The sequence below is a fragment of the Anas platyrhynchos genome, chromosome 30 (genome assembly GCF_047663525.1).
Source record: "Anas platyrhynchos isolate ZD024472 breed Pekin duck chromosome 30, IASCAAS_PekinDuck_T2T, whole genome shotgun sequence".
NCBI classification, from domain to species: Eukaryota; Metazoa; Chordata; class Aves; order Anseriformes; family Anatidae; genus Anas; species Anas platyrhynchos.
In genome coordinates this window covers 6,092,109-6,111,715 of record NC_092616.1, presented here as the reverse complement: position 1 = coordinate 6,111,715, position 19,607 = coordinate 6,092,109, and the positions used below count along the sequence as shown (strand labels likewise).

At 48.1% G+C, this 19,607-nt stretch overlaps 1 protein-coding gene across 1 annotated transcript; it reads left to right on the top strand.

Annotated features, from left to right (window-relative positions):
* Positions 1 to 1,651: 1,651 nt before the first annotated feature.
* On the top strand, positions 1,652 to 17,944 carry FUS (FUS RNA binding protein). The gene is made up of 15 exons (XM_072029517.1): positions 1,652 to 1,785; positions 3,474 to 3,498; positions 3,606 to 3,760; positions 4,338 to 4,479; positions 4,552 to 4,727; positions 8,560 to 8,740; positions 10,010 to 10,044; positions 11,081 to 11,113; positions 12,040 to 12,146; positions 13,489 to 13,618; positions 13,696 to 13,797; positions 13,878 to 13,998; positions 14,083 to 14,219; positions 14,294 to 14,447; positions 17,671 to 17,944. Exons 1-15 carry the CDS (start codon positions 1,773 to 1,775, stop codon positions 17,708 to 17,710), a joined length of 1,551 nt encoding a protein of 516 aa, XP_071885618.1. The 5' UTR covers positions 1,652 to 1,772; the 3' UTR covers positions 17,711 to 17,944.
* The last annotated feature ends 1,663 nt before the right edge of the window (positions 17,945 to 19,607 follow it).

Genomic DNA, 19,607 nt, shown 5'->3' with positions numbered 1-19,607 from the left:
CAGTTCCCCTCACATTTCTTGGCATTTTTAACTGTTTCCTTCACAATTTGCCCCATTTTTAACACCTCCCGCTCACGTTTCCCGCCCTTTTTAACGGTTTCCCTTCACATTTCTTGCCATTTTTAACGGTTTTCCTCACAATTTGCCCCATTTTTACCCCCCCCCTTCACGTTTCTCGCCATTTTTAACGGTTTTCTTCACATTTCCCGCCATTTTTAACGGTTTCTCCTCACGTTCCCCGCCATTTTTAACCTCCCCACATAAGGGGGTGAGGGGCCTATAGGGGTTTCTATAGGGTCCCCATGAGGGAGGGCCCCTAGGAGGCTGCTATAGGGTCCGTATAAGGGACTAAAGGGCGTATATGGGGTCCCTATAGGGTCCGAATAAGGAACTGAAGGGTCCCTATGGGCTTCTATAGGACCATTATGAAGGACTGAGGGTCCATATAGGGCTTCTATAGGGCCCATATAGGGAATAAGGGTTCTATAGGGGGTTCTATAGGGTCCTTTAAAAGGGACTGGGGGTTTCTATAGGGTACCATACGGCTTTCTATAGGGTCCCTATGAGGGACAACCCCCGTGAGGCTGCTATAGGGTCCCTATAGGGGTCTGAAGGGCCCCTATAGCTTCCTATAGGGGTCTCAAAGGCCCCAATAGCTTTCTATAGGGTCCCTATAGGGGTCTGAAGGCCCCCTATAGCTTCCTATAGGGTCCCTATAAGGGTCTAAAGGGCCCCTATGAGGGTTTGCAGGCCCCCTATAGCTTCCTATAGGGTCCCTATAGGGGTCTGAAGCCCCCTATAGCTTTCTATAGGGTCTATATAAGGGTCTAAAGGGCCCCTATAGATTTCTATAGGGTCTCTATAGGGGTCTGATGGGCCCCTATAAGGGTCTGAAGGCCCCCTATAGCTTCCTATAGGGTCCCTATAAGGGTCTGAAGGGCCCCTATAGCTTCCTTTAGGGCCCCTATAGGGGTCTGAAGAGTCCCTATAGGGGTCTGAAGGCCCCCTATAGCTTTCTATAGGGTCCATATAAGGGTCTAAAGGGCCCCTATAGCCTTCTGTAGGGTCCCTATGAGGGTCTGAAGGCCCCCTGTAGCTTCCTATAGGGTCCCTATAGGGATCTGAAGGGCCCCTGTGGCTTTCCATAGGGTCTCTATAGGGGTCTGAAGGGCCCCTATAAGGGTCTGAAGGCCCCCTATAGCTTTCTATAGGGTCCCTATAGGGGTCTGAAGCCCCCCTATAGCTTCCTATAGGGCCCCTATAGCCTCCTATAGCTCTAGGAGGCCGGGGCGGGTACGTACGGTCTCTATAGGGTCCCTACAGGAGCTGGGGAGGGGTCTCCAGCCGCCTTCTATAGGCTCCCCGTGACGCAGCAGCCCCTATAGGGCCCCTATAAGGCCCCATCCCCCCCCCCGCATCCCACCCCCTAATGGTTCCGCCCGCCCTCCTGGCCACGCCCCCACCGCCCAGACCACGCCCCCTCCTTCCCCAGCCACCCAATCCCAAGCCACGCCCCCTCCCCCGTGACCACGCCCCCCCTCCTCCTTAACCACGCCCCCTCCGCCCCCCCCCATCCCCTCAATGGTCCCGCCCGCCCCTCGGGGCCCCTCCTCACGCCCGGACCGTACCAAGGAGCCCTGGAGGGGGGGGATGGACCCAAACCCCCCCCCCTTTAGCAATGGCACGCTCCGGCCGAGCCTATAAAGGGCGGGCGGGGGGCGCAGTGCGGCCGCCACGTGGAGGGGGAAGCGGCGGAGCAGGGCGGCACCGCCATGGCCTCCAACGGTAGGGGGGGGGGGCCCCCAAAATCCCTCCAAACCCCCCCTAAAACACCCCTAAAACTCCCCTAAAATCCTGGGGGGGGGACCCCAAAACCACCCCCAAATCCCAAGGGGGGGGGTCCCAAAAATCTCCCCCTTTTAGAGCCGTGGGGGGGGTCCCGCAGCATCACCGGGGGGGGGTTTGCGCCCCGTTATACCCTGGGGGGGCACCTAAATTCTTCATAAATTTAGGGTTTTTAGGCGCTGTGCTGATTTTATATATTTTTTACCACAAAATTGACCGATTCCCGCGGTTTTCTGGCGTTCCCGAGCGGTTTTTTCATTGTGATGCGCGGGGGGGGGGGGGCGATGCTTCCTTTGTTCGCTTCACCCGGGGGGGGGGTTAATTGTTGGGTAATCCCTCACCGCGCGGGGTTTATTTCTCATTTCCAACCTTATTCCACCCCAATCCGCTTCATTAGGGTAAAAAATCACGATTTCGGTTAATTTCTGAGGCGATAAGAAACAAAAAGGGCGCGGTGAGTGCGGCGGGGGGGGGGCGCAAACAAAGCGCGGCGCCCTTCGGCCTCCACTCCCCGGGACCCCCAACCCAAAACCCAAAAAACACCAAAAGAAACGAGGAGAAAAAGCATTTTTGAGTTATTTTAGCTTTTATTGAGGGAATTTGGAGCCCCCCCCGCCGTGTAACGGGGCCCGGTAACGGCTCCCCCCCCCCCCCCCCCCGGCGGCCATTTTGTGGGGCGCGGCTTTTGCAGCTGCGCCACCGCCGCCATTTTAGGAGCGGGGGGCGCGCGCGGCGCATGCGCGGAGGCGCTGCCGCAGTCCCCCATCCGGGTCCCCACCCCCCAAAAACCGCCTTTTTTAACCCCCTTTTTGTCGATAAAACCCGCTTTTTGCGCTTTTAGCAGAAAGTTCGCCCCCTGTTGAAGCGTTTAGGAGGGAAAAATTTGGGTTTTAAAGGAAAAATCCTGTCAGTTTTGAGCGGGGGAAGTGAGCGAGCGGGAAAAGGAGGCGGCGAGCCGCCATTTTGGCGCGGGGGGCTTAAAAAGGAGTCAAAAATTCTCCTATTTATTGATGCATTTGAGGAATAATAAACGAATTTCAATTTTTTTCTACATATATAGGCGTGGCTTATTAATTAAGGTCTTGTTCTGGTGAAATGTAGCCGCAGGGTAATGATTTCCAGCTTCTTCCTGCTTCATAGCGTGCCATACATTGATACTTCCCCCACTCGAACAATGAAAAACTTCAAATCTCAATATATTTACCTCATGTCTCCACATATTTCAGTGTTTTTGCGTTAATTCAGCTTTTTGATGTGTAGATGCATGCGTTTAACGGCTGAATTTGATGATTTTTGAGGTGTTTTCTAATCCAAACGACCCCATATTGTATATAGGGGGTATGATTGTGTATAAACACGGTGTGTGTGAGGTAGAATATGCAAATTTTTATTTATATATTTAGTTTTATTTATATATTTAGTTATAAAGCGTGGTTGTGGCATTTTGAATGGTTAATTGTGGCTGCGTGTACGCGTGGCTTTGTTTAGCTGTTAGATAAACAATGAAAGCTATAGTTTAGTGAATTTAATTAACGTTTATTACAATATATAGATGTTTATGCATTAGGACATGCACATAATTATGTTTATAAATAATTAATGATATTTTTGGGGGCTTTTCCCTGCAGATTACAGCCAGACGGCGACGCAAAGGTACACCCCCCCCCCCATTCCCTTCTGCCTCACGTCTCCTTCAAAACACTTCCCAGAAAAGAGCCTTTTGGGGCGAATAACGGCTTTTTTGGGTTTTTCCCCCGCAGCTACGGCGCCTACCCGACCCCGCCGGGCCAGGGCTACTCGCAGCAGAGCAGCCAGCCCTACGGGCAGCAGAGCTACAGCGGCTACAGCCAGTCCGCCGACACCTCCGCCTACAGCCAGAACAGCTACAGCTCATCCTACGGCCAGACCCAGAGCAGTACGTCCCCAAAAACCCCTCTTTTTCCTTCAATTTGGGCTCCAAAACGTGGTTTTGATGGTTTTTTCCCCTTCCGGGTGTTAGAAATGGCTGAGGATTCAATAAAAAAATAGAACAGGGTGCACCGGGAGTCTCCGCTCCACCAGGACACACATCAAGCAGCTGATTTTTAAGCTCCTAGACTAATAAATATTCATTATTACTTCTAAAAAAAAATAGATTATTATAATTAGCAAACAGCTTTCTTATTTGACGCTTCACGAGGAATTAAAACATTTTTCCCCACACATCTATAGCAGCGTTAAGTTAATCTCGAAGAAGACAGGAAAAAAAACAGGCTGTAACTGTTAGAAATAGAAGTTTGGAATAACCAAAGCAAACAAATTCATAAATTTAAGGAGTATTTTCTGATAAATTGACTAAAACGAGGGGGAGACTGGGACACATCTGTGGTTCGAGAATTAAATTGCCAGTGCAGGCAGGATTCAAACCGAATTCTTTATGGACACGAATTGTTAACACATTCTCCTTTTTTGGGTCCAAAACGTGTTTTTGATGTTTTTTTTTCTCCTTCCAGGCTACAGCACCCAGTCCACCCCTCAAGCCTACGGCAGCACCGGCGGCTACGGCAGCAGCCAAACCTCGCAGACCTCCTACGGGCAGCCCTCCTCCTACCCCAGCTACTCCCAGCCGCCGGCCGCCAGCTCCTCCACCGGCAGGTAACCCCCTCGTATCCCCATTTCCCCCCTCAAAACATGAAATTTTGGGTCCGAAAGTGCTTTTTCTGGCAGTTATGGGAGCAGCTCGCAGAGCTCGAGCTACGGCCAGCCCCCCAGCAGCGGTTACGGGCAGCAGTCGAGCTACAGCAGCCAGCAGCAGAGCTACAACCAGCAGTCCTCCTACAACCCCCCGCAGAGCTACAGCCAGCAGAGCCAGTACAGCAGCGGCAGCGGCAGCGGTGGTGGATGTGAGCCCCAAAAAACCCCTTTTTTTGGCCTTTTTCTATCCATATTTTTAAATTTTAAGTCTCTTTCTATCCACATTTTCAAGTTTTAAGCCTCTTTCTATCCATATTTTTCTCTTCTCAAGCTCTTTCTGTCCTTATTCATGATTTTTCTGCCTCCTTCTACCCTTAACTTTTGAATTTTCAGTCTTTTTGTCCTTAGTTTTTGGATTTTCAGCCTCTTTATATCCTTGTTTTTTGATTTTTAGCCTCTTTACATCCTAATTATTTTATTTTCAGCCCCTTTTTGTCCTTACTTTTGAATTTCCAGCCTCTTAGCGTTCTTATTTTTGAATTTTCAGCCTCTTTGTATCCTTATTTTCGATTTTTTAGGTTCTTTATATTCTAATTTTTCAGTTTTTAGGTTCTTCATATTCTAGTTTTTTAGTTTTTAGGTTCTTTATATTCTAATTTTTTAGTTTTTAGGTTCTTTATATTCTAATTTTTTAGTTTTTTGGCCTTTTTCTATCCATATTTTTAAATTCTAAGCCTCTTTCTATCCATATTTTTCCGTTCTCAACCTCTTCCTCTCCATACTTTTCTCTTCTCTACCTCCTTCTGTCCTTATTCATGATTTTTCTGCCTCCTTCTATCCTTAACTTTTGAATTTTCAGTCTTTTTCTACTTAGTTTTGGATTTTCAACCTCTTTATATCCTTGTTTTTTGATTTTTAGCCTCTTTACATCCTAATTATTTTATTTTCAGGCCCTTTCTGTCCTTACTTTTTAGTTTCCAGCCTCTTAGCGTTCTTATTTTCAAATTTTCAGCCTCTTTATATTCTTATTTTCGATTTTTTAGGTTCTTTATATTCTATTTTTTTAGTTTTTAGGTTCTTTATATTCTCATTTTTTAGTTTTTAGGTTCTTTATATTCTAATTTTTAAATTTTTTGGCCTTTTTCTATCCATATTTTTAAATTCTAAGCCTCTTCCTATCCATATTTTTCTCTTCTCTACCTCTTTCTGTCCTTACTCATGATTTTTCTGCCTTCTTCTATCCTTAACTTTTGAATTTTCACTCTTTTTCTCCTTAGTTTTGGATTTTCACCCTCTTTATATCCTTGTTTTTTGATTTTTAGCCTCTTTATTCCTAATTATTTAGCCTCTTTATTCCTAATTACATCCTAATTATTTTATTTTCAGCCCCTTTCTGTCCTTACTTTTGAATTTCCAGCCTCGTAGCGTTCTTATTTTCAAATTTTCAGCCTCTTTGTATCCTTATTTTTAATTTTTTAGGTTCTTTATATTCTAATTTTTTAGTTTTTAGGTTCTTTATATTCTAATTTTTTAGATTTTAGTTTTTTTATATTCTAATTTTTTAGTTTTTAGGTTCTTTATATTCTAATTTTTAATTTTTTTGGCCTTTTTCTATCCATATTTTTGACTTCTAAGCCTCTTCCTATCCACATTTTTCCGTTCTCAACCTCTTCCTCTCCATATTTTTCTCTTCTCTACCTCTTTCTGTCCTTATTCATGAATTTTCTGCCTCCTTCTATCCTTAACTTCTGAATTTTCAGTCTTTTTGTCCTTAATTTTGGATTTTCAGCCTCTTTATATCCTTGTTTTTTGATTTTTAGCCTCTTTACATCCTAATTATTTTATTTTCAGGCCCTTTTTGTCTTTACTTTTGAATTTCCAGCCTCTTAGCGTTCTTATTTTTGAATTTTCAGCCTCTTTGTATCCTTATTTTCGATTTTTTAGGCTCTTTATATTCTAATTTTTTAGTTTTTAGGTTCTTTATATTCTAATTTTTAATTTTTTTGGCCTTTTTCTATCCATATTTTTGACTTCTAAGCCTCTTCCTATCCACATTTTTCCGTTCTCAACCTCTTCCTCTCCATATTTTTCTCTTCTCTACCTCCTTCTGTCCTTATTCATGAATTTTCTGCCTTCTTCTATCCTTAACTTTTGAATTTTCAGTCTTTTTGTCCTTAGTTTTGGATTTTCAGCCTCTTTATATCCTTGTTTTTTGATTTTTAGCCTCTTTATTCCTAATTATTTAGCCTCTTAATTCCTAATTACATTCTAATTATTTTATTTTCAGCCCCTTTCTGTCCTTCCTTTTGAATTTCCAGCCTCTTAGCGTTCTTATTTTTGAATTTTCAGCCTCTTTGTATCCTTATTTTCAATTTTTTAGGTTCTTTATATTCTAAGTTTTTAGTTTTTAGGTTCTTCATATTCTAATTTTTAAATTTTTAGCTCTTTGATATATTTTTTTTTGCATTTTCATTCTCTTTATATCTTTATATTTCAATTTCCAGCCATTAAATGTTCTTATTTTTTAACTTTCAGCCTCTTTCCATCCTTATTTTCAAATTTTCAGCCTTTTTCTTTCCTTATTTTTGATTTTCCACCCTCCTCACATCCTGACTTTTTAATTTTTAGCCTTTTTATATCCTTACTTTTTAATTTTCAGCCCCTTTATGTATTTCTTCTTGGATTTCCAGCCTCTTTCTATCTTTATTTTTAAGTTTTTGGCCTTTTTCTATTCTCATTTTTGAGTTTTCAGCCTCTTTGCATCCTTATTTTTTAATTTTTGGCTTCTTTATATTCTAATTTTTGAATTTCCAGCCTCTTTTTATCCTTATTTCTGCATTTCCAGTCTCTTTACATCCTTACTTCTTGATTTTTTGACCTCTTTGTATTCTAATTTTTGAATTTTCACCCTATTTTATCCTTATTTTTGGATTTTCAGCCTCTTTTTATCTTTATTTTAGAATTTTCAGCCTCTTTTAATCCCTTTTTTTGAATTTTAATCCTCTTTACATTCTTGTTTTTTTATTTCTGGCTTCTTTATGTCCTTATTTTTGATTTCCAGCCTCTTTCTGTCCTTATTTTTGAATTCTCATCCTCTTTTTATCCATATTTTCAGATTTCCAGTCTCTTTCTCTCCTTACTTTTAGATTTCCAGCCTCTTCCTACCTCATTTTTGATTTTTCATCCTCTTTCTATCCTTATTTTTGAACTTTCAGCCTCTTTTTATCCTTATTTTTGGATTTCCAACCTCTTTTTATCCATATTTTTTGGATTTCCAGTCTTTTTTTCTCCTTATTTTTGGATTTCCATCCTTTTTACACCCTTATTTTTGAATTTTCAGCCTCTTTTTATCCTTATTTTTGCATTTCCAGCCTTTTTTATCCATATTTTTCAGATTTTTAGTCTCTTTGTCTTCTTATTTTTGAATTTCCATCCTTTCTCTCATTATTTTTGAACTTTCAGCCTCTTTCTTTCCTTATTTTTGAATTCCCCGCCTCTTTTTATCCATATTTTTTGAATTTCCAGTCTCTTTCTCTCCTTATTTTTGCATTTCCAGCCTCTTTCTATCCTTATTTTTGGATTTCCAACCTCTTTTTATCCATATTTTTCAGATTTCCAGTCTTTTTTCTCCTTATTTTTGGATTTCCATCCTTTTTACACCCTTATTTTTGAATTTTCAGCCTCTTTTTGTCCTTATTTTTGCATTTCCAGCCTTTTTTTATCCATATTTCTCAGTTTTTTAGTCTGTTTCTCTCCTTATTTTTGAATTTCCACCCTCTTTATGTCCTTATTTTTGAATTCTCATCCTCTTTTTATCCATATTTTTCAGATTTTAGTGTTTTTTTCTCCTTATTTTTGAATTTCCATCCTTTTTACTCCTTTATTTTTTTATTTCCATCCTTTTTCCACCCTTTTTTTCCGCCTTTCCACCCTCTTCCCACCCTTCCTTTCAATTCTTCACCCCCTTCCTCTCCCCTTTTTCCATCCTCACTTTCTTTTTTTCCCTTTTTTCTCATTTTCCCCCTTTTTTTCCCCTTCCAGCCAGCAGCTACGGCCAGGAGCAGTCGTCCATGAGCGGCGGCGGCGGCGGTGGCTACCAGGAGCAGAGCGGTGGCTACGGAGGGGGCCAGCAGGAGCGCAGCCGCGGCCGGGGGGGCTACGGCCGGGGGGGCTACGACCGTGGGGGCCGTGGGAGCCGCGGAGGCCGAGGAGGCAACCTGGGGTAGGTTTCCTGGGGCTTTTTCGGGGGAAATTTGGGGAAAAAAACAGCCTAGGGGGGAAAAATTTAAAAAAATTAAGGGAGAGAGAATGATTTTGGGGGGTTTTCCCTCAAAAAAACCAGCTAGATTTTAAGCAAAACGAGCGTAAAAATGCCCCGAAAGCTTGAAAAGGTTTTAAAGGGGGGCGCACGGAGCGGTAAGAGCCCCCGCCTGGCAAAACGGGGGGAAAAAGGGTGTTTTTGGGGAAAATATTCAGCAAACCTGGTTGCGAAAGGTCGCTCGTAGCCTCTCTGGTGCCTGTCACGGTGGGGGCACGTGCCCCGGGTTTAAAAAGGAAAAAAAGAGTTAAAAGAGTAAAAATGGTTTGTTTTGAGGTCACTGCAGAAAAAAACAAACAAAAATGGCGAATTTTGGGTGTTTTGGAAACTTTTTAATGCTGATTTCTGGGTGAGACTTGGAGTCGAGTGTCTCGGTGGTGTCCCGGTGCACGAAGGGAGGAGGATTTGTAAAGAAAAAAAGACAAAAAAACGATGGTTGATGTAAAAAACTGAAGGTTTTGGGTTTGCGCATGTGTCCCTGCCACGTGGTTTTGGGCTAAAAAGCGGCGCTTTTGGGGCGGAAAAGGTGAGTATTGGCGGGGGCGAGCCGCGTTTTGCTTGTTTTTTGTCTTGCCGCTGCTGTTGTGCCTGTTAACAAACTCTGCGTTTTGTGTGCTGCAGGTGTGAAAGGCAGCGAAACTTTCGCAATTCTCCGCCTTTTTCCGCAGTTTTGGGGTTAAAAATGGCAGAAAAGGGGAAAAATTAGCAAAAAAAACGCAGAAAGGGACAAAAATTGAAGAGAAAGGAAAAGGGGAGGGGGGAACGTCCTGGTGGGCTCAGCTTGGAAGCAGGGGGGAGATAAACCCAAAACCCCCCAAATTGGGCGAAAATCTTGGAGATTTTTTTTAATAAGGACAGAAAGCTGAAAATAACGATTTTTGGAGTGGCGAAAAAGCCGGGGTTTTCACTTTTTTTTGCCCCCCCCCCCCCCCTACTTGGCCGGAGAAAAAAAAAGCCCGGCTGCTGCGTGGAGGAACGACGCCGGCGGACGGAGCCCCCCGAAAAGCGGGGAGGGGGCTTGAGGAAGGAGGAAAACTACTCAAAAGGCGCTGGTTTTACCCCGAAACGAGCCCCGTTTTTTTTTTCCTAAATCCCGGGAATTAAAAAAGGCCAAAAAAAACCCTAAAAAATTAAAAAAAAAAAGCTTCATTATCTTCTAATTTATCTCCTCAGCGGTGGTGAGCGTGGTGGCTTCAATAAATTTGGTGGTAAGTCGCAAGAGTTCAGCATTTGAACCCAAAAAATGCACAGAATGCTACTAAAAAAAAAGTGTATTTTGATGTTTTGGCTAGTTTTTTAACCCCTTTTCTCCGCAAACAGCGCGGGGGCCGGGCGTTTTGGGTTGAAAAAGTCCCAAAAAAGTGCTCCCCCCCTGTCGGGAATGCCGCGGCAAAAGGAGCGCCGGCCGGAGACGACGTTTAGCAGGCTGCGTCTTGGGTGTAAAAGTGTCTTTTTTGGGCAAAAAATAACCAAACAAACCCCACGGTCGAGCGTGTGTGCTAAAAAAGCAGAAACGGGGGAAAAAAAGACAACTCTTGGCTTACAAAAAATGGTGTTTTTTTGGGGTTGAACGAGCTGGTTTTCAGCAAAAAAAAAAAAACGGTTGCATGTGGTTTTAAAAAAAAAAGCCAAAAAAATAAGGTTTGGTGCGTGGTTCTGGGGCAAAAACCTACGAAAACCCGCAATTTTGGTGCAAAGTGCCGGTGACCTGAGGTTGATTTAAAAAAAAAACACACGTAAAATGGTCTAATTGACATTTTTCCCCCCAAAAACGGGGAGCGGTGAGGTGGTGAGCGCTGCAGTGTACCGATAAAAAAAAAGCGTGTCTTGGTTTTACCGATTCTGAGAGTTTTCGCACCGGTTTTGGAGGGGTTTGCTGAACCTTGGTGTTGCTGGTGGTGCTTTTAAAGGCGACAAAATTCTCAAAAAAAGCGTGTTTTCACCAAAAGTGGGAAAAAAAAATTCAACCCCGGGGGCGGCGAGCCGTCGCGCCTCGGTTTTGGGGCCTCCGTTTCGAGGGCGAGCGACGTGAAAAAAAAAAAAGCGGTTCCGGGGACCAAAAAAAGCGGTTTTTCGCCCCAAAACGGGGCTGGGGGCGAAGGGGGGGGGTGGAAAATGAGATTTTTCGGTGGTTTTTGAACCGATTTCGGGGGGTTTTGGGGTGGGGGTGGTCGGGTGCTTCCCCCGGCCCCCCCCTCGTGGCTAATTAACGCTTTGGTTTTTAATTTTTGCATGTGCTGAAAGGACCCCGGGACCAAGGGCCGAGGCACGATCCTGGTAACGAGCTCGCTAATTAGGGGAAGGGGCTAATTAAGCTGAATTTGGGGGGAAAAGGGGCTAATTAGGGGCTAATTAGCGGCTAGTTAGGCCGTTAGAAGTCAAAAGATGGAAGAATTGAAGGGCTGGTGGGCTAATTAAGGGGGTTGAGTTGATTAAGGTGATTAATTAAGGGTCTGTTGAGGTTACTGAGGGTCTAACGAGGCTAATTAAGGGTCTAATTAGGCTAATTAAGGGAAGGGGGCTAATGAGGATGCAAGTTGGGGAGAAAAGTGGCTAATTTGGGGCTGATGAGGCTGTTAGAAGTTGAAGTATTCAAGTTTTTAAGGGGTGGTGGGCTAATTAATGGGGAGGAGTTAATTAGGAAGGTTAATTAAGGGTCTAACGAGGCTAATTAAGGGAAGGGGGGCTAATGAGGCTGCAAATTGGGGAGAAAAGGGGTTAATTTGGGGGTAACCATGCTGTTAGGAGTTAAAGGGTTCAAGATTTTGAGGGGTAGTGGGCTAATTAATGATGTTGAGTTAATTAGGAAGGTTAATTAAGGGTCTAACGAGGCTAATTAAGGGAAGGGGGGCTAACGAGGCTACAAATTGGGGGAAAAAGGGACTAATTGGGGGGCGACGAGGCTGTTAAGGGGTTAACATTCTTAAGGGATGGCGCGCTAATTAAGAGGAACGGGTTAACGAGGTTAAGGGAAGGCTAATTAAGGCTCTGGGGTTAATTAAGGCCCTAACGAGGCTATTAACGGGGTTAACGAGAGGCTAGCCTCGGATATGACTCGCGGGGTTAATGAGCTCACGAGGCCGCCCGGCTTCCTAACGAGTGACCGTGGAGGGGCGTGGGGAGGTAATTAACGAGGCGGCGGCGCTAACAAGCGGCGGGGCTAATTAGCGGCGGCGCTAACGAGCTTCCCTCCCCCGGGGCAGGCGAGCAGGATAACTCGGACAACAACACCATCTTCGTGCAGGGGCTGGGTGAGAACGTCACCATCGAGTCGGTGGCCGACTACTTCAAGCAGATCGGGATCATTAAGGTGAGCTTGGCGTGTTCTTAGCGTGTCCTTAGCGTGTTCTTAGCATGTTCAGCCCCTTCTTAGCATGTTGAGGCGTGTTTCCAGCAAGACATTTAGTCTTCAGGCTGATAGGACAGGGTCATCCATGAAATATGTACACATACCTGTAATATATCACAATTTTTAGCGCGTTCTTGGCATGTTTTAGCGTGTTCTTAGCGTGTTCAGCCCCTTCTTAGCATGTTGAGGCATGTTTCCAGCAAGACATTTAATCTTCAGGCTGATAGGATGGGATCATCCATGAAATATTTTCACATGCCTGTAATATATCCCGATTCTTAGTGTGTTCTTGGCATGTTTTAGCATGTTCTTAGCATGTTCAGCCCATCCTTAGCATTTTCTTAGCGTGTTGAGGCGTGTTTCCAGCAAGTCATTTAGTCTTCTGGCTGATAGGATGGGATCATCCATGAAATATGTGCACATGACTGTAATATATCACGATTCTTAGCGTGTTCTTGGCATGTTTTAGTATGTCCTTAGCATGTTCTTAGCATGTTAAACCATCTTTAGCATGTTCACACCTCATCCATCCTCAACACATAACCCCACATCCTTAGCATGTCCTCAAAACATTTCACCCCAGCCCACCACCCCATGTTCTTAGCATGTTGCTAGCGTGTTCTTAGTATGTTTTAACATGTCTTCAGCATGTTCTTAGCATGTTCAACCACCTTTAGCATATTTTTAGCGTGTTCACACCTTCCATCCTCAGCACATCACCGCACATCCTTAGCGTGTCCTCAAACATTTCACCCCAGCCCACCACCCCGTGTCCTTAGCGTGTCCTTAGGGTGTACTTAGCATGTTTTGGCATGTTCTTAGCATGTTAAACCACCTTTAGCATGTTTTAGCGTGTTCATACTAATCCATCCTCAGCACATCACCCCACATCCTTAGCGTGTCCTCAAACATTTCACCCCAGCCCACCACCCCACGTCCTTAACATGTCCTTAGCGTGTCCTTAGCATGTTTTTAGCATGTTCAACCACCTTTAGGATGTTCTTAGCACATTAACACCAATCCATTATCAACACATAACCCCACATCCTTAGCATGTCCTCTAACATTTCACCTCAGCCCACCACCCCACGTCCTTAGCATGTCCTTAGTGTGTCCTTAGCATGTTCTTAGCATGTTAAACTGTTGTTAGCATGTTAACACTGATCCATCCTCCACACATCACCGCACATCCTTAGCGTGTCCTCAAACATTTCACCCCAGCCCGCCACCCCACATCCTTAGCATGCCCTTAACATGTCCTTAGCGTGTCCTTAGCATGTCCTTAGCGTGTCCTCCCCCGCAGACCAACAAGAAGACGGGGCAGCCCATGATCAACCTCTACACGGACCGCGAGACCGGCAAGCTGAAGGGGGAGGCCACGGTCTCCTTCGACGACCCCCCCTCGGCCAAGGCCGCCATCGACTGGTTCGACGGTAGGACCCCCCAAAAAAAAGATGAATAAACCCACCCCCCCCCCTCCTCCTTTTGGGCTAAAAACCGCCTTTTTCAGGCAAAGAGTTCTCCGGCAACCCCATCAAGGTTTCCTTCGCCACCCGCCGCGCCGACTTCAACCGCGGCGGCGGCGGCGGCCGGGGCGGCCGCGGCCGAGGAGGTGAGCCCCAAACCACCCCCTAAAACCCCCCGGATGACCCAAAATCGCCTTTTTTTACCCCAAAACCCCTTTCCCGACAGGTCCCATGGGGCGAGGAGGCTTCGGGGGCGGCAACAGCGGCTCGGGAGGCGGCAACCGCGGCGGCTTCCCCAGCGGCGGCGGCGGCCAGCAGCGAGCCGGGGACTGGAAATGCCCCAACCCGTGAGTGCGATCCAAACTGGGATGAACTGGGAAGGACTGGGAGAGGTGTTCCCAGGGGCTGATGACGTCATCAACCCTTTTTAGGGCGTGCGAAAACATGAATTTCTCCTGGCGCAACGAATGCAACCAGTGCAAGGCCCCCAAACCCGACGGCCCCGGCGCCCCCCACATGGGAGGAGGGGGCAAATACCCCGGCGGCGGCCGCGGTGGGAACCACATGGGTGAGTCCCCGACCTCCTTTTTGGGTTAAATTCCGGCTTTTTTGGGTCGGTTAAGACGTTTTTTGGTCCTGCAGGAGGAGGAGGAGGATTCGGAGAGGAGCGGCGCGGGGGGAGAGGAGGATTCGAGCGCGGCGGCTTCCGAGGGGGGCGCGGAGGAGAGCGGGGAGGATTCCGAGGGGGGCGAGGGGGAGACCGAGGGGGCTTCGGGCCCGGCAAGATGGACTCCAGGTGAGGCCTAATTAACCTAATTAGCGCTAACGAGGGCTTCGTTAAGGCCCGGAACCTTAACGAGGGTTTCGTTAGCCGTGTTAACTCTGAAACCTAATGATGACCCCGTTAACCCTGGATCCTACTGAGGTCCTTGTTAACTCTGGCCCCTAACGATGTCCTCGTTAACCTAATTAACACGAGGGTCTCATTAAGCCCCGGAACCCTAACGAGGGTCTCATTAACCCCGTTAACTCTGAAACCTAATGATGGCCCCGTTAACCCTGGACCCTACTGATGTCCTTGTTAACTACTGATGTCCTCGTTAACTCTGGCCCCTAACGATGTCCTCGAAAAGCTAATTAACACTAACAAGGGTCTCGTTAAGCCCCAGAACCCTAATGAGGGTCTCATTAACCCTGTTAACTCTGAAACCTAATGATGGCCCCGTTAACCCTGGACCCTACTGATGTCCTTGTTAACTAACGATGTCCTCGTTAACTCTGGCCCCTAACGATGTCCTCGTTAACCTAATTAACACTAACGAGGGTCTCATTAAGCCCCTGGAACCCTAATGGGGGTCTTGTTAACCCCGTTAACTCTGAAACCTAATGATGTTCCCGTTAACTACTGATAACCCCATTAACGGTGGACCCTACTGACGTCCTCGTTAACTCCGGCCCCTAACAATGTCCTCATTAACCTAATTAGCGCTAACGGGGGCCTCGTTAAGGCCCGGAACCTTAACGAGGGTTTCGTTAAGCCCTGTTAACTCTGAAACCTAATGGTGTTCCCGTTAACTTTGACCCCTAATGATGTCCTCGTTAACTCTGGCCCCTAACGATGTCCTCATTAACCTAATTAACGCTAACGAGGGTCTCATTAAGCCCCCGGAACCCTAATGAGGGTCTCATTAACCCCGTTAACTCTGAAACCTAATGATGGCCGCGTTAACCCTGGACCCTACTGATGTCCTTGTTAACTAATGATGTCCTCGTTAACTCTGGCCCCTAACGATGTCCTCGAAAAGCTAATTAACACTAACGAGGGTCTTGTTAAGTCCTGGAACCCTAATGAGGGTCTCATTAACCCCGTTAACTCTGAAACCTAATGATGGCCGCGTTAACCCTGGACCCTACTGATGTCCTTGTTAACTAATGATGTCCTCGTTAACTCTGGCCCCTAACGATGTCCTCGTTAACCTAATTAACACTAACGAGGGTCTTGTTAAGTCCTGGAACCCTAATGAGGGTCTCATTAAGCCCGTTAACTCTGAAACCTAATGGTGTTCCCGTTAACTCTGACCCCTAATGATGTCCTCGTTAACTCTGGCCCCTAACGATGTCCTCGTTACCCTAATTAACGCTAACGAGGGTCTCATTAAGCCCCTGGAACCCTAATGAGGGTCTTGTTAACCCCGTTAACTCTGAAACCTAATGATGGCCCCGTTAACCCTGGACCCTACTGATGTCCTTGTTAACTAACGATGTCCTCGTTAACTCTGGCCCCTAACGATGTCCTCGAAAAGCTAATTAACACTAACGAGGGTCTCGTTAAGCCCCAGACCCCTAATGAGGGTCTTGTTAACCCCGTTAACTCTGAAAACTAATGATGGCCCCGTTAACCCTGGACCCTACTGATGTCCTTGTTAACTAATGATGTCCTCGTTAACTCTGGCCCCTAATGATGTCCTCATTAACCTAATTAACACTAACGAGGGCCTCGTTAAGCCCCAGAACCCTAACGAGGGTCTCATTAACCCTGTTAACTCTGAAACCTAATGATGTTCCCGTTAACTACTGATAACCCCATTAACGGTGGACCCTACTGACATCCTCGTTAACTCTGGCCCCTAACGATGTCCTCGTTAACCTAATTAACGCTAACAAGGGCCTCGTTAAGCCCCGGAACCCTAACGAGGGTCTCATTAACCCCGTTAACTCTGAAACCTAATGATGGCCCCGTTAACCCTGGACCCTACTGATGTCCTTGTTAACTAATGATGTCCTCGTTAACTCTGGCCCCTAACGATGTCCTCGTTAACCTAATTAACGCTAACAAGGGCCTCGTTAAGCCCCGGAACCCTAACGAGGGTCTCATTAACCCCGTTAACTCTGAAACCTAATGATGGCCCCGTTAACCCTGGACCCTACTGATGTCCTTGTTAACTAATGATGTCCTCGTTAACTCTGGCCCCTAACGATGTCCTCATTAACCTAATTAACACTAACGAGGGCCTCGTTAAGCCCCGGAACCCTAACGAGGGTCTCATTAACCCCGTTAACTCTGAAAACTAATGATGGCCCCGTTAATTACTGATGTTCCCGTTAACTCCGACCCCTAACGATGTCCCAATTAACCCTGACCCCTAATGAAGCCCTCGTTAACCCTGACCCCTAACGACCTCGTTAACCCCAACCCTCATTAACCCCGGCCCCTAATGAAGCCCTCATTAACCCCAACTCCTAACGAAGCCCTCGTTAACCCTGACCTCTAACGACCTCATTGATCCCTAATGACCTCGTTGACCCCAACCCTCATTAACCCCGACCCCTAACGAAGCCCTTGTTAACCCTGACCCTCATTAACCCCAACCCTCGTTAACGCTGACCCCTAACGATGTCCTAATTAACCCCAACCCCTAACGAAGTCCTCGTTAACCCCGACCCCTAACAACCTCATTGACCCCAACCCTCATTAACCCTGTCCCCTAACGAAGCCCTCGTTAACCCTGACCCCTAATGACCTCATTAACCCCAACCCTCATTAACCCCGACCCTTGTTAACACTGACCCCTAATGACGTCCTAATTAACCCCAACCCCTAACGAAGTCCCAATTAACCCCGACCCCTAACGACCTCATTGATCCCTAATCACCTCGTTGACCCCGACCCCTAACGACCTCATTAACCCCAACCCTCGTTAACCCTGACCCCTAACGATGTCCTAATTAACCCTGACCCCTAATGACCTCAGTGACCCCTAATGACCTCGGTGACCCCAACCCTCATTAACCCTGACCCCTAATGATGTCCTAATTAACCCCAACCCCTAACGAAGCCCTCGTTAACCCTGACCCCTAACGACCTCATTAACCCCAACCCTCATTAACCCTTACCCCAACGACATCCCAATCACCCCACCCCCTAACCAACCCCCCCTTACCCCAAATCAACCCCCCTTACCCCTAATTAACCCCTAATTACCCCCTAATTAGCCCTAACGAGCTTCCTCTCTCCCCAGGGGCGACCACCGGCAGGACCGCCGCGAGAGGCCCTATTGACCCCTTGGCCCCGCCCCCTCCGCCATTTTTTACTCCAAGCCCCGCCCCCTCGGGGCCTTGGCCCCGCCCCCTGGGGCCTTGGCTCCGCCCACCTGGGCCTTGGCTCCGCCCCCTCGCGGCGCTGGCCCCGCCCCTCGAGGCGCTGGCCCCGCCCCCCGGAGCCTCGGCCCCGCCCCCTCCCTGCTTTTAACCCTTTCCTCCCCCGAGCCCAATTAAAAGCGCGTCGGGGGCTGACGAAGGCTCGTTAATTAATGGGGGGAGGGGTGTTAATTAAGGGGGGGGAGGGGCCCTTAATTAGCGCTTCCGGCCCCGCCCCTCGTTAGGGTCTGCTCGTTAAGGGCCCCGGGGTGGGGCCCGGCCCCGCTTCCGGCCCCGCTGAGTCAGGCGGGGGGAGGGGAGGGGGGGCCCTATAGGGGGTGGGGGGGGGCCCTATAGGGGGTGTGGGGACCCTATAGGATGGGGGGGGGGGCCCTATAGGGGATGTGGGAGCCCTATAGGGGGTGGGGGGACCCTATAGGGGGTATAGGATCCTATAGGGGGTGTGGGGGGCATATAGGGGGTAGAGGGACCTTATAGGGTGGGGGGGGGGGGGCTATAGGGGGTCTAGGGACCCTATAGAGGGTATGGGATCCTATAGGGGATGTGGGAGCCCTATAGGGGGTGGGGGGTCCCTATAGGGTGTGGGGGGGCCTTATAGGGGGTATGGGGACCCTATAGGGGGTGGGGGGACCCTATAAAGAGAGAAATCCTATAAGGGAGGGGGAAATCCTATAGGGGGTGGGGGGATCCTATAGGGTGTGGGGGGGGGGCTATAGGGGGTCTAGGGACCCTATAGAGGGTATGGGATCCTATAGGGGATGTGGGAGCCCTATAGGGGGTGGGGGGGCCTTATAGGGGGTATGGGGACACTATAGGGGGAGGGGGGATCCTATAGGGGGTGGGGGGACCCTATAGAGGGTATGGGATCCTATAGGGGGTGGGGAGGTCCCTATAGGAGGTATGGGACCCTATAAGGGGTGGGGGGTCCTATAGGGGGTGTGGGGACCCTATAGGGAGAGAAATCCTACAAGGGAGGGGGAAATCCTATAGGGGGTGGGGGGACCCTATAGGGGATGTGGGACCCTATAGGGGTGGGGGGACCCTATAGGGGGTAGGGGGACCCTATAAGGGGTGTGGGGACCCTATAGGGGGAGAGATCCTGTAAGGGAGGGGGAATCCTATAGGGGGCTTGGGGGGGACCCTATAGGGGTCGCGGGGACTCTATAGGGGGAGAGATCCTATAAGGGACGGGGAAATCCTATAGGGGGTGTTCCTGTAAGGGAGGGGGAGTCCTATAGGGGGTGGGGGACCCTATAGGGAGAGAAACCCTATAGGGGGCAGGGGGGAATCCTATAGGGGGTGTAGGGGCCATACAATAGGATGGGGGACCCTATGGGGGGAAATCCTATAAAGGAGGGGGAACCCTATAGGGGAAAGAACTATAAGGGAGGGGGTTCCTATAGGGGGCGGGGGGCCCTATAAGGGCGGGAGGGTTCTGGGGGGACACCGCTGCACCCCTATAGGGCAGAGGGGGGGCTGTGGGGTGGGCTGGGCGCTGGAGGGAGGCGCCGACCCTATAAAACACCCTATAGGGGGGCCCTGACCCTATAGGGGGGTCCTGACCCCTATAGGGGTGCCCTGACCCTATAGAGGGGTCCTGACCCTATAGGGGGGCCCTGACCCTATAGGCGACGACCCCACAGCCCCTTCCTGACCCCCAAACACGGCCCTGACCCTATAATAAGGCGCCGACCCTATAGAAACCCCCCTATAGGGCCCCTATAGGGCCCCATTAACCCCTATGGGGCCGCCGAGGGGGCGTGGCTACGAGGGAGGAGGCGTGGCCACAGTGGGAGGG

What these genes read in the sequence shown, in the direction of transcription:
- FUS (XM_072029517.1), top strand. An exon ending in CAGCGGCAGCGGTGGTGGAT is followed by an intron (nt 4,728 to 8,559) that starts GTGAGCCCCAAA and finishes TTCCCCTTCCAG; the next exon opens with CCAGCAGCTACGGCCAGGAG. An exon ending in CCGCGGTGGGAACCACATGG is followed by an intron (nt 14,220 to 14,293) that starts GTGAGTCCCCGA and finishes TTGGTCCTGCAG; the next exon opens with GAGGAGGAGGAGGATTCGGA.